This window comes from Apus apus, chromosome 1 (assembly GCF_020740795.1).
Source record: "Apus apus isolate bApuApu2 chromosome 1, bApuApu2.pri.cur, whole genome shotgun sequence".
NCBI lineage: Eukaryota > Metazoa > Chordata > Aves > Apodiformes > Apodidae > Apus > Apus apus.
In genome coordinates this window covers 67,469,529-67,497,153 of record NC_067282.1, presented here as the reverse complement: position 1 = coordinate 67,497,153, position 27,625 = coordinate 67,469,529, and the positions used below count along the sequence as shown (strand labels likewise).

At 43.1% G+C, this 27,625-nt stretch overlaps 1 protein-coding gene across 11 annotated transcripts in view; it reads right to left on the bottom strand.

Annotated features, from left to right (window-relative positions):
- Positions 1 to 16,587, bottom strand: part of GRAMD1C (GRAM domain containing 1C) — a 57,165-nt gene extending 40,578 nt beyond the window's left edge. For 10 of the 11 annotated variants that reach the window (XR_007889447.1, XR_007889449.1, XR_007889448.1 and 7 more), the window contains exons 1-2: positions 16,441 to 16,587; positions 14,954 to 15,082 (exon numbers count right to left, since the gene is read on the bottom strand). Coding sequence is in view for 8 of the 11 variants with exons in the window: in XM_051619110.1 (XP_051475070.1) it covers positions 14,954 to 15,082; positions 16,441 to 16,587 (276 nt within the window). In the remaining 3 variants the exon portion in view is untranslated. Of the gene's footprint in view, positions 1 to 14,953; positions 15,083 to 15,610; positions 16,249 to 16,440 lie in introns of those variants that run through there. The other variant, XM_051619146.1, reaches the window with a different exon arrangement.
- Positions 16,588 to 27,625: the final 11,038 nt, after the last annotated feature.

The window sequence follows — 27,625 nt, the reverse complement described above, 5'->3', positions numbered from 1 at the left end:
TAAGAGCTACACTGAATTTAAGCAGCTTTGTAGTTATAAGACAAAATCAGAAAGAGGAGAATAAGAATATCACAGTATCACAGACATTTTAGTGCCTGAATCATCCAGTTCAACAGCTTCAAGAATCCAAACTCAATGTATCTTGAGTTCCACTTAGAAATGGAATTTCTCTAAAGCATAAAATGTGCTTACAGCTTGCCTGAGAAACCCTTGCTGGTATTTAAAAGTGTTCTGTGCCATAAGTGACAAACAGACTACACTAAATCCTCTCATTAACTGTAGACTTCTACAGACCTCTTACAACATTTATGAAGAGCCAACTCTGAATCTTTATGTAATCCACAGGAAAAGGTGAGCTCATTGAAGCTTTTTAACCTTATATTTTCCCTACTTTCTAAGAAAACTAGCTCACTTAGATCTCTAATTATGTGCCCCACATGTGGCTTGATGATTAAGACATCACTCAATGTACTTGGGAAACAACAGGAACAATATTAACACTATAGGCACAATCAGTTTACTTAAAGTGAGGGGGAAATAAGACATTTCTGTTTCTATGAATAAATACATCATCTCTCAATCACCTTTATAAGATCCAAGATGTGGCAGGATTCGAGGCAGGTTGCCACCTCTGGGTTACAAAAACTACCATAAAATATTAGAAGAAGAAAGGCATAAATTAGTCTGTATAATGTTTAAGAGATGAAAATAGCAACTAGTTTTTAAACACATACATTTCTAAGTTTAATAATAAGTCACCAAGCAAACACTTTGCCTGAGGATAATCTTAGGCATTTATGGGTATGCTATATTTAATCACTACAAAAATTCTTACGTCCAGCCAACAACATATTAGCATAATTTAACTGAAGCCACAAAATACACCAAAAAACTGTAGAATATCACAAGAAGAAAAACCTCTTCAGCCTCATCCAGAAAGTTTTACAGAAGACAGTCATACAAGAACCAGATACTACCTGAAGAAACATAAAAAGTGATTCTCATACCTTGTTTAGAAATGGACCAGAGTCAAAGTATATTAAGTCACATTCCAGAAAAAAAATAGGTTAGCTTAAATAGGACTAAGCTGAGTTATTTACATGATAGAAGTCTGTTTAAAAACAGCTTTATTCACATTTATATCTTCTAAGTATGGACATTGCAGATAATTTGAACCATTTGGCAAACTGTGGAGAAAAATTAAGATACACCTTTCCCCAAGAATAAAGCAAAAATGCTAATCATTAGAAAATTATTTGATTGCACTTATCATTAACCAAATAGTCAATCAACCACAGCAGAACAGTGTGCACAGTTTTTAACTTTTGCTAATGACAGTAATAGTTTTGCATTTGCATTGTTAGTATTTTATCCTTGTTTTGAGATACCACAAATGATATTACCTGACAATTTGCAATCTACAGTTTTGGCATGCAGCCATGAATACAAACAGCTGAGACCACAGGTAAGCTGACCTCTCCACTAGAGTAACGCAGCTCTGATGTGACCTCATTTTAAGAGGTGCCTCACACTGAGCTTCAGTTGTGGGATAAGTTACTGCTAAGTGCTTGGGGTCCCAGAATCAAACAAGCGTGTAAGCTGACTGACCTACTCCCCTTTGATGCTCAGAAACCCCACTTACCTACCAAAATACAGCAAATGAGACATGTGGCTTTGCTCCTCTGTTCACAAGCAAGCAAATCCATGCCACTATCTCTACACCCCACTAAGAGACTATCTGATGTGCTATTCCTAAGAGAAGAGCTTGACCTGTACTTTCCTATGAAGTTTCTAGACATAGTCAATAACGAATCTGGAGATACTAGGAAGGTTAGGATGAAAGCACTTTTTAATCCTACACTACACATTAAACCAAACACTAACTATCCTGACAAAAATCGTTGCATTTGTACTGAAGAATGCATTGTTTCCCCCTCTCTTTAAATTAAATCTAAAATCCTGCTTAGCATCAGGAGAAAAAAGAAAAAAAAAGCCTCCAGAATAGCAACACAAAGTCAGAAAGGAGTTTGATTTTATACAAAAAAGACTACTTAAGCCTACACTTATTCTTGAAACTTATCTGCTAAGGGAGACCTAAAAAAAACAAAACCAAATGAAACATACCAATACCCCCTTCAGTGAGTTTAAAGCCTCACTATGCTAGGAGAGAGCAAAGTTAAGAACCCTGAACAAAAGCCTCATTTAGCAGTGTAAGACAGGCAAACTAAAGACTTCACATACTCCAAAACAGATTCAGGTGGTCTTATCTATAAACATAACTCCTATGGCACACTGATATCGTGGCCTCTGCTGTAAAACATGCCAAGTCTGACAAGCCTTTCTATCAGAGAAATGGCTGCAGTGGGATCAACATTTCTTCAGTCCAGTAAAGTTTATTATGAGCATCCAATCTAGTATATCACACACAAGCCACAGCTATCCTGCTATTTAGTTCCTGCTTTAAAATCAGAGATGCAATGACCATATTTCCCCTTGGGAAAGAAACAAACAAAAAAATGCATTTTACCTTCTTAAATTAAAAGTCACCCCTGATGGAAAAATCCATTCTAGCTATGGATAGTTCTTCCAGTGGTCTGTTGGTTAATCTTATAATCACTTTGTGAATTATTTTTTGATTGTAAGCAAGTTACCCCATATCTTTTGGAACAGCGATACAGCTTCTCAAGTCTGTCAGCAAAAAGATTTTTCAGACTTATTCTTATGGCTTTCATGAATCACAGAATGGTTTCGGTTGGAAGGGACCTTAAAGATCCCCTCTTATTTTCAGTGTGCTTCTTGAGAGCTAGACATGCACTGCAATAGTCACTGAAAACACGTACATTTGACTCACATTTGTGTTTAGGCACAGAGTCACAGTGGAGGTTCATGTCCATGTGACTACCAGTATCCCTTACCTTTTCACAGTTCTAGGGCAGAGTTTCCACTTCTGAAAACAAGCATACAGTTATTTTGAAAGGATGAGACTTGTTCTGTTTACCCTGTCACAAGCAAACAGTCTGAATCCACTCTGTTACAGTGATCTATTTCCACTAACCATTCCTTGACAGAAGCACAGAGAAATTCTGAGTTAGAAGTAACTTGCAATGATTGAGTACTCATAAGCTTTACTAGCAGTAGTTCACTATTCTTGTCTTTGTCTTAAAGCACAAAAAATTAAACTTGCACAGGGAAATAAATACTTGCAGGACCTGAAAAGCAACACCACCTTAGTTTCAGTGACTTACTGTGCTGTGTACAGTACACTGTGCACTTGTGGCACCGGATGTGTACAGTGTCCTCTGTGGTTTTTTGGGGTTTTTTGTGTTTGTTTGTTGTTTTTTTTTTTTAAATAAGGAGCTATTTGATCACACCCGTTGATCCACACAGATATACTTAATTGACAGGTCATACAAGGCATAACAGCCATTAAAAGCAAGCAAGAAAAAAAAAACACAAAAAAACAACAAAACAAGGAACTGTTGCCAGGGTATTCCCTAGGAGCCCACTTTCCAAAAGTTCCCAGGCTCTCCAGGAAGTGGAAACAAGCTCACAGCCAGAGTGGGAGGAGGAAAAGTTTAAGGAGCCTGGACTACTTTACTTACATTCATTACATGTTCTTCTTCATTCACCCTTAACTTTTCTGGAAAGGGGAGTTTCCTAAGCCCAGGGCACTGAGCCACCAGCAGGCAGAGGGCTGGGTGCTAGGGTCATTACATACTCTTCTGTGGCCCAGCCCCCACCTCTCACTTGCAGAGGCTGAGAGATAAACAGATTTTAACATTTCTTAGCGACTGAGCAGAAGAATAACCAGTGGCTGTTCTCCTTCAGTAGCATCTGTGTACAGGCAAAGCGGCATCCAGTAAGAATTCTGGTGCAACTATGTCTTTCTTCTGTTGGAAATACAGCATGTAATATGGGCAAACACACTAAAAATGCTAGACAATTATTTACCACTAGCACCAGTAGCTTCCAAAAATCCAGGTAGGAAGAAATTCTTCAGAACTACTTAGTTATGGAGAGTTACTGAAATACTGATTGTCTACTTACAAAGTATTTGACACCCATTATGTGAATTAGGTACTTCCAAAAGGGAGACTGCCTACATTTATTTCAAAGACTGGATCTAGTATATCAAAAGTGCTGCGTCACACAGCACCTCAAAAGTAGTCCAGCCCTCTCAAGCTCCACTGTGGACATCAGTCTCATCAAGCCGTCATTGACCTGATACGTGGCAAGACTCTGCTCTTCTGAAAAGCAGTTCTGGTTGACTACAGATTAGGAACACCTGCACCACAACTGTTTACACCCCATCGTGTGACATGAACTCGGTTGAGATGGAATACAGTTGATGAAAGGCCTGGTCATCCCTTGTACCTCACCAGCCACATTGTCCTTCTGACAGGAAGGAAGGAAGGAGGTCTCACACTTGACCTTTGCCTATACAAGTACAAACATAAAATCACGTTGGACTATGGCTTAGAAAACAGCCTGCAAAATCCACAACCAAAGTTGTCACAATTATGCTTTAGACAGATAAGAGTATGTAGCATTGTATGAAATACTGGGAACCATGCTGCTAACATCAGGTTATCCTATTAGAAATAGGGCAGAAGTATCATCTTTGGTGAAGATTTTTTAAATTTGGCTTTTTTCCCCACACAGAAAGAAAACTCAAAGACTTAATATTTTAAATATTGGAAGATGTAAAGGTATTTATTTGGAGAACTTATAGTTGCAAAAGCAGTTAAAAATATTTTGAATGTTTTTTAGAAAAAAAAAAAAACAGTAGAAAAATATCTGGAAGGATTTTGTGCCAAAGTATTTCAGTTTAGAACAAATGGGGACCTCTACTAGTTTCTCCTTCAAGATCCCACCAGAATGAGCTCAACTTCACAAGCTGTTACATTTCACTGGAATAGGATTCAGCTGAATCTATTCCAACAAGATCCTTGGGAAACAAGCTGATAACATTCTTATAAATGCTAAGAAAGCCTCTTGTCATTAGCAGTATTTTAGACTCCTGCCCAAAAAAACCAACCAATCAAAAAACACAATAATAAAGATAAGAGAAGATCAAATTGAGAATATCCCCTGCTTCTTTTGAAGGAATTGCCTTGTAGTAGTCAGTACTTCCTGCAAATAAACATTCTAAAGCATTTTTATATGGTGAAGCCAACATAATTTTGTAACAACTCTGATTTGGATACAAAATCTCAAGTAGGACACAAAGTGAAGAGCAAAGCATATGCTCCATTTCAGAAATAAAATGGACTGAGGCATGAAGCTCATAGTCAGAAGAAACACACACCCTACACAAACCTCCTCCTCTAGCTGTCTGCAGCCTGTTCCAACCAAAAATCCCTGGCCAACATTCAAGCAGCCTCTATGGCTCCCGCTCAGAGCCAGTGCTGGACACCATCCAGGAAAGCGAGCTTGCGTTCTGCCAGCCTCTGCTCGCACGCCAGCTTGGAAAACAGGTTGAAACACACCAGCCTTGCTGAACATGTACACAAACACTGCAGCAAGTGGTCAAAGAAAACTTAAGAGGTGGGGAGGGCGTAGAGTGGCCCTGCTCCAATCTAAAAATCACTGTAATCTAAATGGATTTTGGGAGGCAGACTGCAGTAGCATAGGTCATTTCAAGTTCACGCAAGTCCCACAGAGTTCAGCAGAGGAAAGTACCATCACCAGGGAAACACCAGCTTGGAAAGGAACACTCAATGCCCAGTATTCCTCCTGTCTGCATCACTGAAGGCCCATACACCAGTCTTAAAGACAGAGTACGTCTATATTTGATGGACTCAAATCTACTCTCACATTAAGACTTGACCAAGTCAAGTCCTTGCTAAGACACCTCCTCAGTCTGAGCTCTAGAGCAGGCAGGGAGGAGATCAAGGCATGCTTCATGCTCACCCAAGCTCCCAAAATGAGTATACTACCACTCAACCCTTCACCAGCTGCCTAGAGCTCAGTTCTTCGTAGGCACAGAGCAAACACTTTGAGGCAAGGGATATAAGGCCTGCATACCAGTCAGACCTCTCTGTCTGCTCTGGAAGGGGAACAGCACATCTGTTCTTTTTGTTCTTTTTTTTTTTTTTCTTTTTTTTTTTCTGTCTGTCCCCTTCTATCTTACCTAGGACCTGTTTGCTGCATTTGCACAAGTAACTGAATGAAATCAGTTTGTGTGTTGTGTGACTTCAGTTTATGTAGAGTGCTGTTCCGGAATCATGGGAGACAACCCAGAAAACAACGGGCTGCATACAAGCTTCACCCCTCACAGGCTGTGAGCCACGACTGCAGCAAGGGGCTGTGGAGCCCCTGTTTGCTTCAGGGCACCACCCAACCATCCCCAGCTGTGAGACTGGGACCCTAGAAACTATCACAACACACACAGGGTTTCAGAGCTAGAGGAGAGGCAGGTGTCTCTATGCTGCATCCACCTCACCCACTGAAGGCCCAGCCTCCTACATGTCAGATCCCCTTGGGCACTTGGATGAAGATACAGCTCATGACTCACTAGGAGATCCCTCTCCTAGTACAGCCCTACAGAGGAAGCTAAAAAGAAAAACAAACATATTTCAAGGCGTTTTAATCACTCCTATCATCAGATTTAAATCTGAATTTCTGAAAGGAGAAGATAATCGAACACAATGGGATCACATTGAAAGTCACTTTCCCAGCCACAGCCGCTGGTTAGTATTAAGCAGTTGTGGCTGTGCAACTACCAAGGTAGTTAGATGGCCTGCAGTTCATTGTTGTTATGATCAGCTACATATGTAAATAGCAGGAACTGGTTTCACCAGAAAAACCAGGCAACTCTTCTGCCTTCTCAAAGCAAAGCTAGGATACATCACAGGGAATCTCTGTGTGCTGAAAGAGCAGCAAAATACTGGGAGAGAAATCTATACAGAAGAATATTCATTGGTGATTTCTTTCCATGAGAAAGACAGTAAAAGGAATCCAGATCTCAGAAAGGCCCTGCCAAAACCTGGGTACCAGTGTGACTCAGGCCTCAGAAGTATCATCAGCATAAAGTGACTTCAGTGGATTTCCTGTTTATAAGATAACACCATCTTCAGCTGATTAAACACCTGAGTCTGGAAGCTTGCAATTAGCAATAAGGCTGATCATTTCAGCTTTAAATACAATTATTTATCTAACTGCTACCACGTACCTCTGCATTTGGATGAAACATTCGAATTTTAAATAGGGACATCAATAAAAAGTTCAAAAGACTTTGACACCCACAGAAAAACATCTTCCACAACTCTGAACTGGAAATTAAGGTGCTTTTAGCCTTCCAGAAGGCAAAATGCTTCAATCTCAGACTTACTCAGCATCCACATCAGACCATGTTTCATATTGCCTCCCCGAGACACTAAGTATAAGCCAAGTTCACAAACATCTTAAGTGCCTAGCTCCTTTCCAGTGTCATAGAACCACAGAATGTCTGGGTTGGAAGGGACCTTTAAAGGTCATCTAGTCCAGCTGCCCCTGCAGTGCACAGGGACCTTTTTAACTAGATCAGGTTGCTCAGAGCCTTATAAAGCCTGACTTTAAATGTCTCCAGGGATGGAGCCTCCATCAACACTATCTCCATGGGCAACCTGTTCCAGTGTTTCACCACACTCATTATAAAGAACTTTTTCCAAATGTCTAATTTAAATCTACTCTGCTCTAGTTTAAGACCACTGCCCCTCATCCTATTACTACATACCCTTGTAAACAGTCCCTCCCCAGCTTTACTGTAGGCACCTTCAGGTACCAGAAGGCTGCTGTAAGGTCTCCCTGGAGCCTTCTTTTTCTCAGGCTAAACAACCCCAGCTCTCTCAGCCCGTCTTCATGGAAATGTAGGGAAAGTGTGGATTTGTACCAGCTTTCCTGACTTCAAAGATGAAGCATTCAGGCATTTTTTTAGTAATTCTCTCAGTAATTTAATCATCAATCCTTGTGAAAGGTTTTTTTAAAAAATTTTTAAAAATTACAGTATTTAAAGGATTAAAGAAACAAAAGACAACTCCCCAAGTCCCATGATTTAAGTTCACAAACAACACAAATAAACCAAGTGTGTTTGTATGAACTCTGCAGTTACTATTTTAACATTATGTAATTGAAATCAGTTTGTCACCCACCCAACAAGTTATCCTTTAGCTGAGATAAAATTAAACTGGAGAGCAGACAATTTAAGTCCTGTAACCTGCATTGTCCAGGTTTCTACAGTCATAAGTATATAACTAATATGATACAACAGCAATTAAAAGCTTGATCAAGATTATTTCCTTTTGGATAAAAAAATACATTCCTTTCTGAACAGTAGTTTCATCTGACTCATTAATTCCCACAACATGTGTGTGAAACAATTAGCCAAAGTTATTTGTTAAGAAAATTTGTTCCTTCACCTGATCTTTCACTGCAGGCTAAGTAATATAAAATTCAAACTGCTTGTCTTTAAATTTAATTGATACATTTAATAAGAAGGGAAAAAAAGATTCAGACTTGGAGGGGGTGGGGCAGACCTCACACAATAAAGTAACATTACTTCTGAACTCTCATCTTGTTTACGTGCAAACAAGTCCCACCAAGATTAAATACATTGGTAGCTAAACACAGCAGAAGAATGGCATCCCTCAGTTGCACATTTCCCACCTTACTCTCCCAGAACTGGACTCTGGCACCTCCAATCTGTATTTAAGTTCAGTAACAGTCCCCAAATACACTTCAGATTTCATAACTGATCTGTGCCACTTTTCAGCAAGTCATAGAAGGATACATAAATATTTTGGATCAGAATTATGACAACCTGTAGGAGCATATTAGACAAACAACAACAGCAGTCACACAGTTAATGCAGTGGTGACTGCAGCCAACTACACAAACTGTTGGTATAAACCACATCAGTCATCTCACTAAGCCTGTGAGTAGCCCTACTGCATATGAAATTACACAGAAGACACCACTCACCAAGCTATTGCCCCAAACCTATTTTTTTCTTATAAAATACCTGATTTGACCTCTCCCTTTTCTACCTTAGAAACCAAACACAGATTTTACTGTCAGTCATTTCTATATTAAAAGATGCCACCAGATTTGATTGAACTATTCTCAGCAAAGAGATCATACACTATTTTTCTTCAGTTTTATACAAAAATGGAATGCAAAGGGTCAACCACTGGGAAACACATGTATCAGTACAAGCTGATCAGAACCACATACACACCACCATTCATTATCACATACCTCCACTCATCCTGAACAAGAGGTGGTATCTTGAGTTCCAGTGGGTAGGCACAGCAGAAAACAGAAGGAGAAAGTTGAGAAGTTGTACAAGTAGGCTTAAGTCCCGATTTATCTTATCTGTTATTTCCCTATGGGTTTTTGGAAGTTGGAAAAAAAAAAAAATACACAATCCAAACACACAACCTGAACACATTACCAAAGGCAAAGCTTGTGCATGAATACCCCAAGTGTAAGCTTTACTGACTCTGCAAGGAACTTCAATTAAAAAAACACTACCAAAACCCCCCACTTATTCCATGTAATTTCTAAAACACTGCCAATATCACCAAGGAATCTTGACATAGCTCAACTAGTGCATAACCATCTGCTGCATAGAATGAGACTAAATATTACTACCAGGGTAGTCACTAGCAGAAAAGCCATATACTCTTGTCTATAACACTCTTACATTTTTGGATAGGCAAGTACGTGTCCCAAATTATCTAAACCTCAGAAAAAGGGGAAAAAAAATCAAAACCCGAAATATTATTTTCTTAAATATCTCCTGGAGAATTTTCTACTCCTAGTTTCTGCTAAAGACTTAATAAAATGTACCACTAAAGAATCAGTTTTGTTAACCTGCCTTACCCTCCAAAAGGATGCAAATAGCTTACCTGCAGCAGGCTTGAAAAAGACAACGTTACCCCACTGCTTCTTTGCAGAAATACTGAACAACAAAGCTGTAATCAAACCAAAGACCAAAAAAGAGCTTAACTTCCATCTCCTAGACTTGCATTTTAAAGTTTTCATTCGATAAGCTAGAAACACCCCTCTCACCATTCAACCAACTTCACACTGTTTTTCTGAACTACATTGCATTTCTGGTGGTTCTTCTCCCAGTGCCTTACAATATAAGTAAATCACACAAATCTGAAGTATTTTCTTCCTTATTTATTATACTTAACTTCAGATTCTGGACTCACACCTCAGGTGTATGTAATAATAGTTCATATTATATAGAACTTTCTACTGCTGTAGCTGGAGAAAGATTATTTAGACAAGGCACCAACTGCCAGTCTTTGCTCTGAACAGCCTGAAACTTGATGGCAGTCAAATTTACCCCAGTGCTCAGTTTAAAGCTGCATCACAGAATTAGAGATTATCAGGGTGAAAATAAGTGAGAAACACACTTTCGCCAAATCATCCATGTTCAAGGGCTAGTCAGGACTAGAGTTTCTCTTTTCTTTCCATTTAAAAACTTTGTATAATCAGTGCTATAACAGGGGTTAAAAAAAAAAAGCACCTACTCTATGTAAACAAAAAAGTACCAGTGTTACAAGTGAAGCAAAACTTACTTATACTGAAGTCACGACATTTCAGAAAAGACAGTGTAAGTGTGCTTAAGATTCTTACTCTCTTCAGAAACCTACAGCATTTATCCAATTCTCATTCTCCTTAGCATACTGCTTCATATCAGCAAAAAAAAAAAAAAAAGGAGGCTAAAAATCCTCCTCCAATGTCACAAGCCATGATGTGTCTCCTTCACAACCCAAGCATTTAGAGGCACAGATGAGAAATGAAGGTTTCCTCAGAAGTAACATACCAAGTATACAACACAGGAGATGAAGCACTCAGACAGCCTCAAATACCAGCCTGCCAAAACATAGTTACCAATTTAACAACCCAGATAAAACCATTCCCCAACTGAACTTGAGTCTTCAGAGAAAGGTGGAAGAAGCATTCAAGCAACTATATATGCAAGAAATATTTCATCTAACCCTTACTAGTCTTAGGCCGCAGAGTATGTCAGCTTCTATCTGTGCTGCAATAAGTCATCCTTCCAAACTATAATGTGTATCTGTATCCCTCCTGTGCAGGTGTGAGTTTCAACATATTCTCACACACTCCCACAGACTAGACCTCCCATGGCCTCTCTGAGACCAAACCCACGTTCCCCAATATTCAGAATCCTTTTCCAAACTTTGTGCAACCCCACTTGTTCTCGTATTATGAAAAATGAAAGGCTTACTTTCACTTTTCACGGTATCATTTGTTAGCGTCTATTGTTGTACTCCTTCACACCAACCAACTCTTTAAGCTGACATTACATTGCAATAGAATTGATTTTTTAAAGCTCATTCTATTATTTTCTTTCCAACACCTTCTTGGCAGCTCAGATTTCCAAATTCTTAAACAAGCCTCCCAGATAAAAGTAATTTTCTGAGAGACGCTCATTTGATTTCAACTCCTTCCACCTACCTTTATATTGCAAGAGAAGGACTTGCTTTTTTGTTCTTTCTTTCCACGGGCATTCTTCTTAATGTAGGCATACATGAACTTTCTTTGACTGTTTATTAATAGGAACTATAGTCCCCAGAAAGAACACCCTCGCTTTTGATGCAAGGATCCTTTTCATTAGCTTCCTCATTCATCTCTACCTTCTTCATTACAGTAGGAGAACATGAGATTTTCTTGCTTTTCTTCTTTCAAAAATATGAAATTAAATTATATTTCAGTATGAAGAGTGTCAAAAAGATGAAAGGCAAATTCAGAATCTTAAGATAGGGCTTCCAAATGTAACTTAATTTCCATGGCATCTTTGACTTTCATAACTTCTATTTGCAGTTGCCAAAACGAAAACTACTTAATCAAAACTAGATGCAAACTTTAAGCGTTCCAGTAAAGAAGGAAAGGCTCAAGATTAAGTTCACAAGCAGGCTCTTTTTTATCTCCAGTGAGGTTATAAAAGTCTAGCTTTGTCCACCTCCAGGAACACCACCCACCACAAAACTAGCACTTAGTAGCACTATTAGTTTAAGAATTACTTGCAGTAGTACAGAAAAATAATCCCTTCTCAGAACTTTTCAATTAAGTTATCCAAAGTATTATTTCCCCTTTTTTTTTTTTTAAGAGATGAGGAAAAATGATGCTTTGCAGGATTCTCTTCTTTTCCTCCTTCCCTGCTAATTTTTCTGCTACCCTTCCTTCTCCCCACAGTCAGGAAAGAGATTACATCCCAGAGGCTCCCAACCCAAGCTTGCTTCTAATTACATGTGCTCACAGCACCTATTGAGCATTCATGATACCTGGCCTGACTTCCAGAGGCATGGCACAACTGTCTACTCCCACTCAAATCCATGAAAAATTGAAGTCAAACCAGTCGGGCTCTAACATCTACATTTGGTTTCCATCATCAGAGAAACAAGAGCACATACTTGGAAGAAATTAATCCTTGGCGCAAACCAAAGTTGTTGGAAACATGTAGCCTCTCAAAGCAAATAATCCAGGTAACCAAAGCTGATCCCTGGACACTACCACAGGCTAGTCTTCCTGTTGTAGCAATTCCTTAGCTCTACTGATTCAAGACTAGAAATGAGCAAAACAAATCCACACCTGCCACAAGACACTAAGATCATCCTTTGCCAAATCTTAGTGACACATGCTTTGCACGCTGCAACAAGCTACATTCCGTGTTATCACCTACACATCCACTATGACTCATTATTTAGGGAATTTTTATGATTTGTTTATATACTCAGCAGCTGATCATCGACCATGCAAGTTATTAAAACACTTTCTGTTTAGACAAGCAAGGAAAGATGCCAATGTCATAATGTTTTAATTAGATATCTTAATTTTTGCCCTGAACTTGTGACTTTCTGCCTCCTGCTACTTCAAAGTTCAGTCTCCTTGAGGCTGAGAAAATGAGTACCATTCATACAACCTCCTTTAACCAGGCTGATAGAGGTTTTTAAAACTAATCAATGACATAAACCATATAGCTAGAACTTTACAAGCCACAGTACTTTATTACAAGAGGCAAGTATTTACACAATTCCTTTGTTTTAACTGCAAGGTCATATTTGCAGTACCAGATAAATGCTAACTTCAAACAAATACTGAGGTCTTGAAGTATGAATCACAGACAGAAGACAACCATTTATTTATACTGGAGAACACCTCACACTCTTTTAGCACCGCACTGAAGGATCCTCTTCCCCTGAAGTTACAGGCACGTGCTATTACAGCAGAAAGGAAGCAGAAAGCAGCACGGTGAGGATGCACAATACCCTGCACCCTACACACCTAAAGCTCTGTTCAAAAACATCTCTAACCTTCAGCATGTCTAAAACTTACAAATGCAAAGCAAACAGCACAGTTACATTCTTCATCTATTGCACTTTACTGACTTTTAGATTGCCAAGCTTATCAAGGAAAGAAAGAGTTGCTAACTGCAAGTCCAACAAACTGACAACAAGACCTAAACAGGTTTCTTCCTCACAAACTACAAACTGTATTAACAGTTGTATACAAACCATAAAGAGTTAGTTTACACAATCTAATTTGACATCTAATGAGAGCAGAGCTGGCAGCTAATATGTCACATGCAACATGATTTGCTACCAATTCCAGTGCAGAGATACAGCTGGGCACAGACAGAATATCCCTGTATCAGCTTTGCCACTGTAGGAACAGTGGAGAAAACACTGAATGATCCAAGTACCTACACTCTAACAGCACAACTCTGTGACCCACTGGGATTCATGCAGCCTGTCCCATTTCCATTGGCTCCAGACTACTGTTGCTCAGTTTAACAGCACACATGCACCTTAAAGGAAGTTTATTCTGGCATCTGACATGCACAATCAGTGTTCTGACCTTTAAGACATCCTCTTAGTTTGGACAGGAGGATGAAGACATACAAGCTAAATTTATAAATAAGGTGTTGGGAAATCCAGTCCCCCAGTTATGTTTGCAGCTCTGTCACGGGTTACCCAGAGTCTTTGCTAGTTACTTAATCTTTCATCTGCTGATCACAATGAACACTCTGATTACATCATCAGGATAAGGACACAGTAGTTCAGATGATGTTCCTATGCACAAGCTGAAACATGCCAATTTACTGAGGCCACCTGATGCAGAACCTGAGTCAGACTGTCAGAGCTGAGAGGAAGGGAATAGAAGTCTCTCAAGAGATCAGGTGTTACCCTGCCTGTGCCTGTACACACAAGTGTTACCCTTTCCTATCTAACAGCAGCAACCCATCCACCAAACTGTGAGCAAAACACACACTTCAAGTCTACACTCTTGAGTTTACCCTCTCTCATGGCACTGGAGTGGGGAAAAAAAAAGGTAGATCCATCAAAAGCATGATAAAAGTATTAATGACAGCATTTATTATTATGCCCTCCACTTTAAGTGAGGCATCTCTTTGGAAAGGAGCTAAATTAAACCTCTCCTTTCTGCCCTCCTTATTCATAAATCCCATTTTTTACACAAAGCACAAGAAGCTTATTTACTTCTGTGGAAAACAAATGTGTTTGACAACAAAACAGACACTAGGAAAGCACATCAGAACTACTACTCAACACTGCAGATCAAAATTCAGGCCGTACTGTCAAAAAGCATCAACAATTTCTTTCTAAAGGCATAAAGAGATGCTACAAGGACCCGGAAGACAGGCTGGGGCACAGAAGCCAGAGGTCCTGTCACTAACCTGATATATGACATCAGGCAAACAACCTCACCTCCCCTCAGTCTCAGCTTACACTTTAGTAAGCTGATAATGATAAAATAACCCATCTCACTACATGGGTGGAGAACGCTTTAGTAATTCATGAGTACAAAGGAACTTGAGAACTGTGGATATAATGCTAGCACGTATACACACATACAAATTGAAATATTTGTATAGTAACAAATAAAACACAAGTCAGAAGAAATATAAATACATTACCCAAAAGCTCCAGTCAGCACTCCAGCTATACTGAGCAGGAACCTGCATCTTCTCTGTGCCCGAACTGAGAGTCTCCTCTGAATCAGCCAGACGGTGGCTAATAAGACCATGATCCACTTCATGAACTTCCTGTGAACGAAGCAGCAAGGCATGTCATTGAAAAATGGACAAGAAAGGTGAAATAAGACAGTTAATCCATTTAACAACTACATATTAAATGAAACTTTACATTCTAGTTTCATCAAAGCCAGTGGCATGAAAACACTTCTCAATGACAGCCTCTCTCTTCATTGATTGTATATTTTTTGTATATACTCAGGAGCATGTTTAACTATTACTTACATTTTTATAATATCATCTTATTCCCACAGTAGCCCCTCAACTTGCACACTGAAGCGGTGCAGGTATTTAGAGCTTGGATAACACCAACATGAGACATCAGTGTATAACACACAGCATGTCTCTAGAATCTGCGGGACCTGTCAAAACTTGAGGAAGGTCACAGAGGTGTAGCATTTACCAGAGGACTAACATGTGTTACTATAATATAAATACATCAAATATTTATACGTAGTATTAGTTATGCGATAAATTATATATTTTATCACATATAAATAGAAGCACTGCACTTCGGAGGCAAAGAGTTACATCACTCACTGTAAACATAACAACTCCTCTGCAGCAGCTTCCCTTGATATCAATATTCTTCGCTCGGGAAGTCAGTTTTACTTCACGGAGGGAAACTGAGCTGCAGAAAAACACCTGTCCCAAGCCGCCTAACAACACGGGACAAGACCAGGCGAGAGCCCTAACACCGCCCGCGCCACCGCGCTGCTCAACAAGAGACGCAGCTGGGCTTCGACTCCGGACCCCCTCGGGTCCGCACCGGTGCCAGGACACAGCCGCGCCCGCGGCGAGCCAGGGCTGCGAGCCCCCGGCCGGAGGGCGGCCCAGCGCCCCGCCGGGGCTGCACCGAGGGCCGGGGGAGGGCGGCGGGCGGGCGGCAGCGAGCCGAGACGCCTCCCGCGCAGCCACAGACCCGCTCGTTCAGCCGCTGGTTCCCGACCCAGCCCCTGTAGCACCGCCGGAGACGAGCGGCTGCCTCAGCAACCCCGCAGCCGCCTCCTCCCCGCGGAGCGTCCTTCCCGGGGCGGCTCTCGACACCCCGGAGAGCCCGGGCTCGCCCTCCGGGGCCCGCAGGCCGCCCCTCCTCGCCGGGGGCCCGCAGCGCCCGGCGGGCCAGAAGGGCCGCCACCCCCGGCCGTGCCCGCCTCGTCCCGAAAAAACTTTCATGGAAGTGGGCGGCGGCGGCGGAGGAGGAGGAGAGGGGGGAGGAGGAGGGGAGCGCCGCGGCCCCGCAACCCCGGGCGGCGCTTCCCAGCTCTGCCCGCGGGGGCGACCCCGCCGCCGGGCCTCGGCCCGCCCGTCCCGCCCCGTCCCCTGGAGGAAGGGAGCGGGGCTGCCGCCCCCGCGGGGCTCCCACCTACCTGCGCAGCCCGGGGGGCGGCCGGCCGGCCCGGCGGCGGGGCGGGGGAGGGCGGGCGGGGAGCGGCGGCGCTGCCCATGGAGGGGGGCGAGGGCGGCGCGGCGCCCGGCGGCTGCCGGAGCGGGGCGCCCGGCGGGGCCGCCGCCATTTAAAGGGGCCGGCGCCGGGCCGGGCTGGGGGCCCGAGGAGGAGGAGGAAGAGGAGGGGGGGGCCGGTGCGAGGCAGCGGTGCCGGCCGGTGCTGCTGAGGCGGGGAAGCCGTGGGGGAGGCGGGGAGCGCCGCGGCAGCTCTGATCTCCTCTCCGGCCAGCTCGGGAACCCTCTCAGCGGCTTCCAAGAAGAGTGAATCGCGGAGCCAGCGGGAAGTTTGACGGCTGTAAGCCGGCGGGAAAACAAACACGAAACCAAAACCACAAGAGAACAAAACCTGCCGGCTGCGGGGGGCCGGCGTGAGCTGCCGGCCCGCGGAGGGGAAGCCCCGCTCCTCGCTGTCCCCCCCCGCCCCGCCCGCAGCCCCCGGGGCCTCGGCAGCGGCTCCTGCCGGCGCAGGTTCGGGGCCCGGCGGAACCCGCCGCCGAGAGGCCGCCGCCCGGAGGGCACCCCTGGGGCGGCGAGGGGAGGAGGGAGCGCCCGCCCCCCGCGGGGCACCCTTCAGGGACCCCGCAGCCGCCTGCCCGGCTGTCAGGAGCCTGGCCTGGGCCCCGCAGGCCGAGCCGGCGATGGGGCGAAGGAAGGCAGGTGGGTGGAGAGGATGGTGGAGAGGACTCGTCTCAGGACACGCGGGCTCCCGGTTTTTAAAGCTGCTGGGCAGTGCCGAGGGGTTTCTAGCCCAAGCCGCGAGCACCTAAGTGTTGGAAAAGCTGCGCCCCGAGGTAGCGCCAAGTGGTGGCCCCTGTGGCAGGGGACCCGACCGGCGTCAGGATGGCTCGCAGGTGTGTGCCCTGCGTCCGCCTTGCAGGGAAGAGACACAGCAAAGCCGTGTGACGTTGAGAGAAGCCTCTGCCCTGCTGGGTGGGTGGCTGGTCGGCGGTGAAAAGGGAGCGGGGAACGGTGGGTGGATGGAGGGATGGATGGATGGATGGACGGATGGATGGATGGATGGCCAAGGGGAGGAGTAGAGTAGCAGGGTGTGGCAGGGCTGTTCCTTCCTGCCATTCTCTTTTCTTTCACTGCTCCCCCAGAAAGCAGGTTGAGGCTCTCCCTGAAGGGGTATCTCTGGGCCCTGTGGTGCCTTGCCCACTGACACATTAGCAAAGGTGACAGAAGACCTTGTTTCTGGTGTTCCCGCCCAGCCATCAGCGCAGACGAGACAACTGTAGCACCAGCTGTGAGTCTCCCAAATTTACACCAAGGTGTAAACACAAATGCAGGATTTATTTCGTGGTGTGGTTTTTTTTTTTTGCTCTCATCTGGTGGACGTCCTGAATCTCAGATTTTTCACACTTTTCTCAACAACACTCGGGAACAGTTTTTGTCTAAAAGTTGAGATTCTCTCTGAATTATACTGGGTTATCTAAGTGGTAGAAGCTTCACATTCAGCTGATGGCTGCCAGCAGCACTAAAACCCCTTTATATTCCCTTGGTTAAAAGCTGGCTGACCTGGCAGTTTTGCTCAGGCATGTCCTATTTAATGTAGGATTCAGAAGAGAATTGCTGAAATGAACACAAACAGCATTTCTAGGAGCAATGGTAGTATGTCCATCACAACACATGTGAAGTTTTTTTTTAGAAGCACACCAAATACTTGGGTTTAAATCAGACACTGGTTTGGTCCACCTCGATCTTCCCACGCTGACTTCTCCAACACAGTCACAGCCAGTACTCTCAGCCAGTTACTCAGTCCCAGTTCCTCTTGATCTGTCAGGTGTCTCTGACTTTTCTGCATATTCCCTCCTCAAATTCTTAATTGTTTCTGACTCCTCTAAGGTCTTCCTTTCATACATATTTTGCTTTTGCTCACTAACACTTTGGCAGTACTTCCTTCAGAAGACCCTCACAATCTGCCTTCCAGCTTTCTGCTGAAGTGCTATGCTGCTCTGCTCAAATTCCCTTCTTAATATATGGTTAACTTTGGAGCAACTCCTGCCTGGTAATCACAGGTCTTCTTACTCTCACAACCCGTTTCAGGAATAAATATTTGCCTTTTAGGTTCCTTTAGCCGTACTCCCCCTAGCCTATCGTGCTTCTGCTGATACAGGTGTCACCACATCAAAGCTAGAGCAACAAGTAGTCACTCAAGGAATGGGTTGTTCCTCTTGGCATTATTTCTCCAGAAGAATTTTGCAAGTCCAATGTGGAATTTCTTGAAATAGTTATTGTAGAGCATCCACATGCAAAGGTGCAGATCACAGAATTTATTAGTTATGTTTTCAAGAAAGCCATATGACAGTAGCAGCATGGTGACAGGTGTCCTCATGGTGTGATGGAGGCTTTTTTGGGGTCCTTTTTGCTTTCAAATATGAAGAAAAGCAGAAATAATCATGACTCCCAGCTGAATTGTGCTTGGGTTTTAACAGATGTGGAACTGAGTCTTTACTGGATACTCAAGTACAATTCCATTATATGAAGAGTCCTAAAGATAAGCAAAATCATTAGATAAAGGCAACAGCCTTCTGCAAAAGTGTGACATAATCCCTAATCCCATATCTGAGCGAAAAGGAGTCAGCCAGCTAGGAAGAGGGGGATGTGTTTGGTACAGTGGTAGCACAGCTGGCAGGGCTGGATGCTACAGGTGAGGGTTTGGGGCTGCTGCAACTCCTCCCACAAGGCAGAGCTGTGTGAGTGCCTTGGTGTCAACCCAGACATTCCCCAGAGCACACCAGCCAGTTCTACTGATAGTCCACCTGCTTTAGTAGTTTTCCCCTCCACTCTGATGGCATAAACGAGCTTTACTTAAAAGGAGTTTAAGTAATCAACTTTTGGTGAATAAGGATTTGTTTCGCACTGAAAAAAAAAAATATTTCTGGGAATACATTTTACCTATAAACACGGTGTTCCTATAGTCACAGATACTGTAACTTCCTTGCATAGTGCATTAGGATGACAGCAGTCCAGCTGCTCAGAAAATTAAGCCATTGCTCTTTCTCTCCTCACCTCCACTAGGGAAAGGTTCGGCAGAAGAGAGGCCTCCCTGTAAATATCTGGATAGTCTGTACTCGGTCAAAAGTTCTGGGTTATACAAGGCCTACGTGAAAATAATAGATTATCTTTGCTCTGCTCTCAAAGCATTTTCAGCACCTTCTCTGGGAGAGATCAGAATGGCCCCGGGAAGTCATTGCTGTCACTGCAAAGGTGGCTGTTATCCAGGCTGCAGGCAGAGAGTACTGTGAGCTGGAAGCTGTGGTAACTTAGTAAGCGTGACATTCACTGGGCAGAATGCAAGGTCCTGTTGCAATAACACACACAAAGTTTTTTGTCTGTACTGCTGGAGGGAGAGACAGGGAGACCATATACTTCAGCAGCTATGAGCCAGCACACTGAGAAGCTCTACAGATCTGCAGTGTCTTCATTCCTCTTCTTCTTGCTGGTGGGTGAGTACTAAACCACCTTCCTTAATTAGAAGAAACATAGCTTATTCCTAGAATTTGGCTTGAGAAGTTCTCTTCTTTCTTTCAAAAAGCAGCTTTCTGCTGAGGACTTCCTCAGGATGCAGGAAAACTGTAGATAGGGTTGTGCACTGCATTAAAACACAGGTTTATTTATAGATACATTTCTGTTTAGTTAATAGAAATGTTCAGAAAACATATGTTTGCCTATCTTTTTAAAGAAGAAAGGCTGTGTTATCATCATTGCTAGAAGCTTCATTTCTATTTTGGTTCTCTGATGTATTAGCAACCAGTTATTGTCACAAGGTAGTTCTTCATATCCATTTGCAAAAGGCAACCTCAGCCCAGGGCAAAAGTCATATAAATTAAGATGAGCAATGTACAGTCATTGATCACTTAATCACAGATAACTGGGAGCTGAAGACAGCTTGTCTAGCACCCTTGTGGCACCAGCTGAGTGGGAAGTTGAGCTCTAAAGCAAATAAAACCATCTGAAAGACAGTCAGCATAAGAGGATTTTTAGGTGGGTTGGAAATTGAGCCCTATTTGCCCTCAAACTCTCCATCTATTGAGTGTGAACAAGGAGAGGAGGCTCAACTAGAAAGGACAAATTTTGCACTGTCCTCCACCTACCATTTTTGTTCCCCCATGCAGTTGACAATGGCCAGAAAAAGCTTACAGGACTGCTTGGGTTTACTCCAGGCACCAAAGAGTTAGTTAGAGGCTTCAGGACTGGAAAAGAGCACAGGTGTATTTTATTCTTTACTTCTATCACCCCACCTCCTCTAGCCTGCCCTGTGTGTTTCTCGTTCACAGCCAGTGAACAATATGACCTTACATGGGAAAGTATCAACCTGCAGATTACATAAAAGGGGAGGCTGAGGGCTTAGTAGGTGCCTTATTAGTACAGCACATGGAGCACATTGTCACATTACAGGGAGTCCCAGAGAGCTTTCTCCCCTCATGGTTGAAAACTGGCCGTGAACTACTGACTTCATGTGACAATGACCTATTAGATCATCTAATCATTTCTCCACGTCAAGACAAGATCATCCATGCTGTATTTCTCTGTACACTGTCTAGCTCAAGTGCTTTCACCGAAAAAGCTTGCATTCCTTCTCAGGGGCACTGAGCCCTACAACCCTCATGACAGGGGACCTACACATCACTCTGCTAATGAAGCGCTTGACTTAAAAAGAGCTTTGAAGCAGAGTCAACAAGGCATTTGGCATGGTATGCTCCCAGATGCCAGTATGATAAGGGCATTGTGTATTTGAATACCAGTGGACTAGTATGATCCAGTTTTGCAACTTACAAAAGAGAAAGAAATAAAGAAAGGAAGAGGAAAAATATAGGCTGTGCTGTGACCTTCTCAGTGAAACCCCCAAAGAGAGCTGGGGTGAAAGGATGCAGCCCCCTTCTCTTAAGTTTTCATTTTTCTAATTAGCTGTAAGTTACATGATACGTATTGAAGCAAAGATGTGGGACAACACAGATGACAAAGCCAGTTATTTCATGATAGGAGGTTCAAATAAAACTGCTGAATAGAAGCAGCATGAAAGTACATTGTTCCTGCTTGTTTTTGTTTGCTATGCCACTAAGTGACTGTGTAAAAACAATACCTTTTACATCACTAAAAGGAATAAAAATTATAATTGTGTTGCAGGAGGTGTGTATGGTAAGGCTGGAATAGCTATTGTGGAGAAGAAATTCTGTGGCCATACCTTGAAAACAAGATTTCAATTAATAACCGACATCAATTCTGCTTTAGCTAAGTTAACAGTATCCAGTGGAGATAATGGTTAATTAACAGAGATTTTAAAAGAGTACTGTCCTGATTTAACTGGGACAGAATTCTAAAATAATTATTCTGTTTAGAGAAATTGTAGTTTTGAGAGACTGCAGAGTCCAGTTCTGTGAGAATAAAAGCAATAAGATGCCTGGTCTGCGGCTTTCTGTAGTGACCAAGGTCAAGGGTAGTTTTGAACTGCATTGGACTAGGAGGGGCAAAGCCCAGGGCAGCTGACCTGAGCTGGAAAACCCAAGTATTCCATACCATAAACATCACCCTCACTATAAATTGGAAAATTTGTGGAGATGTTTGGGGGCTTCTACCGTGCTGCCTTCCCAAGAGGGTCCCGTTTATCTCTTTGGTCATCCCATGCCTGAGGCCTGCTCCTCTGCTTGCTGTGACCATGGCATTCTTGCTGGAGTTGTCGTGCTCGCCGTGTTGGGCATTCAGCCCTCACTGCTAGAAGTGCACAGCTTGTGACTGCTGCCTGGAGTCGAGTATAATTTGGCCTGTATTAGCATTTGGTTTAATATCAGTTGATTATTATTATCATTCTGTTACATCTGTTGTCATTTCAACCCACAGGTCTCCTTTCCTTTTTCTGATTTCCCCTCCTTGGTTGAGTCAGGTGATAGAACAACCGTCCAAACCATGACATGTGCTCATGACAAAACTGCTCAAATTCACTCTAACAAATAACCGAATTTATCACATCAGAATATTTGATGCATGAAGACTGTAATAAGTCAAGCTACCATCACCTTTGTCAAGTATTTCAACTACACTTTGTACTTTGTCAAAGTACCGTGGCAAGGTACTTCAACTCCCATGACTGGTGCATCAATACACTTTATCTAACTAGAAAGGGAAATTTATGGGTAAGATTATGTATGAACATAACTCATTTTAGGGAACTGGATCCAAAACTACAGTAACATTTGGGTCCCTAATTCTCAGGCATCCAATTCCCGTGGAACAGTGTTCCAGTTACAAGGCCAAAGTTTTGACTTTGAGGTAAAGCGATGGAGCACCAAACAGCTCTGAAGGTTTTTCACATGCTTTGTTGCCTAGTTTCATAACCAGATTATATTTTTTTTGGTATTTCTGCATCCCCGAGTTATCTATCATCTGATATATAAATTGTAAGCTCTATACCCCATCCTTTTATAAGGCACCTAGAGCAACAGAGCCCTGCTGTCTGACAGAAATTGTCAGTGCTATTCCCACACAAGTCATAAATAATAACAACAACTACGAATACAACTGTGATTTTTTGTACAAGCATGCCTGAAGGAGCCATTCAAGTAACTCTCAAACCAATTATCAAGGGGTTTGGCTTTTCATTGCCTTGAGACATTTGTCCTTGAGCATAGAGAGACTGTTGTCCTTGTGAAGCTTTACCAGGCCCAGACAACAGCCTTTCACACCCTTTGGATGGCAGTGAAAGACTCAAGACAATGGAAAATCAAGATCTTCACTGTGGAATGGTCTGCAGTCCATGAGAGGGCACCATGAGTATAAGGGAGATTATTTCACATGAAGAAAATAAAAAGCAGGAGAAACTTTTCTAAAAATTAGTCTGAACTCTTTCTTGGTGACAGCTGTTGGCTTATTTTTAAGGGTTTGTTTTTGTGTTTTTTGAGCCCACAACTGTTCCTCTCATCTTCTGAGCCCAAGCTTGTTTCCAGAAATCATGCTGCTCTTTGCTCAACACTGGTTGATACTATGATTAGCAGCCAAGTGAGAGAAGATAGATTTGTGTTTCTACTATAGGTATGTTGCCCATATTTTTCTGTCAAAGGTTAGCAGGACAATGTGCTCACTTCACAAACAGATATCACCCTCAGTGACAACACCTGCAGAATGCTAAACTGCTGTCCCCCAGGTTGCTGATTGCACCTCCTGGGGGTTCAGTCTCTGGCAATGGAGGTTTTTCCCACAGTTTCAAGATTTCATATCCTGAAACTGGAAGTGCATGGCCAAACTTCTAAGAATCTCACATTATGTTTTGGGATTCAGGCAGTTGCATTAGGATGGAATCATCATCATCATAGAAGGGCTAAAGTTGGAAGGAACCCTAAAGATCATCTAGTTCCAACCCCCCTGCATGGGCAGGGACACCTCCTGCTAGACCAGGTTGCTCAAGGCCCCATCCATCCTTGCCTTGAACACCTCCAGGGATGGGGCTTCCACAAGTTCCCTGGGAAACCTGGGAATCTGGGCATCTCACCACCCTCACAGGGAAGAGCTTTTTCCCATTGTCTGACCTGAATCTCCCCTCTTTAAGCTTCAAACCATTGGCCCTTGTCTTCTCACTATGCACCCGTGTAAAAAGCCCTACCCCAGCTTTCTTGTAGGGCCCCTTCAGATGCTGGAAATTTGCTATAATGATGCAGACATACTCACTGCACTTTTCAGAACAGAGCTGCCTGTGTGTCAGTGTATATGTTTTTTTTATTCTGCCTCAAAAGCATTTGAGGCAGGAACATCAGGCCCAGAGACTTTTTGGTGTGGGAAGAATGGGAATGTGGCTGGGTGAATTCTAAATTCCACTGAAAGACCCTGTGACACAGTGACAATAACCTTCCTCTAGCATGGCAGTAGTAAGGTACTGAGAATCAGAAAGATACCTGTCTGTACACATTAACATAACCTAAGCAGGAATCAGGAGAGACATCCCTACCATCATAGTAGTGACTGTCATCCAATGGCTGTTCTTTGCACTGGTCACAGGTCAGGAGCAGCCAAAAACTTCATCATCCTAACACCCTGAACCCACTCCTTCCTTCTGTTTCCTGGTACAGATGCTGGTGTGAGCGGTGGAAGTGCAAGCAAGGAGAATGCAGCTGTAACTCATGTGACATCATTGACAACACCTGAGCCATGGCACCTTTTGGTAACTCAAACACCAGCCAAGGAAAAAGCCAAAGAGGGTGAAACTGTGGTCTTAAATTGCCACTTCAACAGTCCACGACATCCCTCCCTGACTGACCTGATGGTGAAGTGGTACAAAGAAGATGAAAAGGGACAGATGGACCTGCTAGAAAACAATGTGACTGTCTTGCCAAATAATTCCAGGGTTTTCATGAGTGGAGACTTGTCCCAAGGAGATGCCTCCTTGGTGATCCTCAATGTGACAACCAGTGATCATGGGATTTATTTCTGTGAGGTCGCACTTCCAGATGGGAAGGTGGTGACAGGAGATGGCACAAAGCTCAGAATCAGGAGGGCTCTGGGTAACATTTTATGTTATTTACTTCTTTTCTCCCTCTTACTCCTCCAAAACTGGTCTACACACTTGCAGAACGAGGGAAGTTGGCCTGTTTGGCCTCTGGCAAGTAGGGCCTGATGTAATGGAGTATAATTGCTCTACAGCATTTCTCATTGTCTTCATTAGCTCAGCTACTATTGATTAGCTTACCTTTATAAATAGTTGCACATTTAGAATTATAAGGAGGTGCATTTACAAAAAAAAAAAAAAAAAAAAAAAAAAAGAAAGAAAAAAATTATCATTTTATCACTAAAATCTAAGTCAGTGCCAAGAATGAAACAGTCAAACAAGTTCTCTTGTACTCACAGCTGTGTTTGGCAGGAGCCCCATGAGGGACAGCTGTCAAGATACCATTTTGGGGAGCAGCTCCACAATCCTTTTTTTGACATTGTTTCCAACCCACTAACTTGCATATTCATTCCTTAGCTGTAGATGACATAAACAATCCCACAGTAGACATGAGGATCACCTTATATCATGTCTGCTTAACTTCATTCACATTTAAATTGAAGTAGCACTAAGAGAGTCATGCTATGTTTCCTTAGCCTCACAAATAGACACTACACATATTAAGTAAAGAGATTACTTGCTTTGCCATCATCAGCTGGAAATGTAAAGGCAGCTTCCCTTTTTATGTAGGCTAAACACACTCCAGTCCCAACACATCAACACATCAGAAGGTTTATTATCTTATTATCTAATTAACAAAAAATTGCACCTTCTGTGTCAAAAATAAATTATGCAAGTGCCATTTCCCCCCTATTCATTAGAAAAGCTTCTAGCTCACTGAGATTCACTAAGTCTTTGCCCTTTTGAGCCCAAGTTCTTCTGTTACTAATTGTAAAAATACTCAGTTTAAACCATACCACTAACAGGCAAGAAGACTGTGCCCCCCTGCAAGGGTTTGGTGATGTGTCTGTTGAGGTCTCCTGCTGGCTTGATCTCATAGTCTCAGTAGTGCAGGTTACTCTTGCAATGTCTGCACCCTGACCAGTGTAATTGTCTTTCTGTGTTCTTGAGAAGATTAAATATATAATTTCTGCACTATGCCTGAATTCAAGGGACAAGAGACTATAAGAAGTAAAGAATCAGAGAATCATTTTGGTTGGAAAAGACCTTTAAGGTCACTGAGCCCAACCATTAACATAACTCTAATGTAATTCATAAACTAACGTTACATGCCACAGAGCCAGGCTGTTCAAAGACTCACCTAAAATTTAGAGGATAAATTAGCTGACCCTGTTCACTTGTCCATTACAGGAAGCAAATGACATATATTGTGGAGTAAGAAAAGTAATGGGTCTACAGCACTTTGATTGCCCTCCTGTCCCTAATAAGATGAGCAGCCCTACAAATGGATTTCAGCCACAGGATACCTCTCTGTATATGTGAGGAGGGGTGTGTTTTTTTACTGCTGACCTACAGGCAGTTTCCTGTTGAGCTGCTGGATGTCCAGGAATTCCTCTAGGTAGCACAGAGCAGCATCTATGCTTCCTGTCAATGGATGGCTCAATGCTTGGAAATCTGTTTGTGAACATGGTAGCAAAACTGTCCAAATTTTCTAGTGAAGCTTAAAGGCAACCACACAGAGACAGGTCATGAATGCCTGTTCACACTGTAATTGTAGGTAAACCTGGAAGGCTTTTTAACCATTCTTATGTTGCTCTTCCTTGGTGGGTCACATGGCAAATGACTACCAGGAGCATGAGCATGAGCACTTAAAATCTGATCAGATCAGTCTTGTACTCCTGCCCAGCCAGCTCCCTCTCTCTAAACACTCCTTTTCTGGCAACCTCAATGCTACAGGGCAGATGCTTTCCACACTGTGTCCCATAACCCTTGTAAACAGTTCATTCTATTGTGCTCACCTGACCAAAGGCTCTTCCTGAATCATCTTTCAGTCCTGACAAACTAAAAAGACAGAGTGCTGACATGCTCTTGCATCAAGGAAAATGGGATTATCCCATCTCATGCCATATGAGGAGCGGCTAAAGGCACTTTGTCTGTTCAGCCTGGAGAAGAGGAGACTGAGGGGAGATCTCATCGCAGCTACTGCTTCCTGATTAGGGAAGGAGGAGGAGTAGGTGCTGACCTTTTCCCTCTGGTGCCCAACGATAGGACCTGAGGGAATGGTAGGAAGATGTGCAGGAAGAGGTTTAGGTTGGACACTGGGAAAAGATTCTTCACCCAGAGGGTGGTGGGGCACTGGAATAGGATTCCCAGGGAAGCAGTAATGGCAGCCAGCCTGACAATATTCAAGAAATGTTCAGACAACACCCTCAGGGACATGGGGTGAACTTTGGGGTGATGCAGGCTGTCCAAAGAGGTGGTTGAGCCACCATCCCTGGAGACATCTGAAAAGACAGGTGTGATGGCAGGGGACAGGGTTTAGTGGTGGATGTGGCAGGGTTAGGGTAGTGGTTGGACTGAATGATCTTGAAGGTCTTTTCCAAACAGAATGATACTGTGATACTCTGCCATGCAATGGTCCCAAAGAGAAACAAAACAAAGAAACAACTTCAGTGGAGCCCTCTGGTGCTCTCTCCTTTGGAAGTAGGCAGGGATCTCAAAATTGTCAG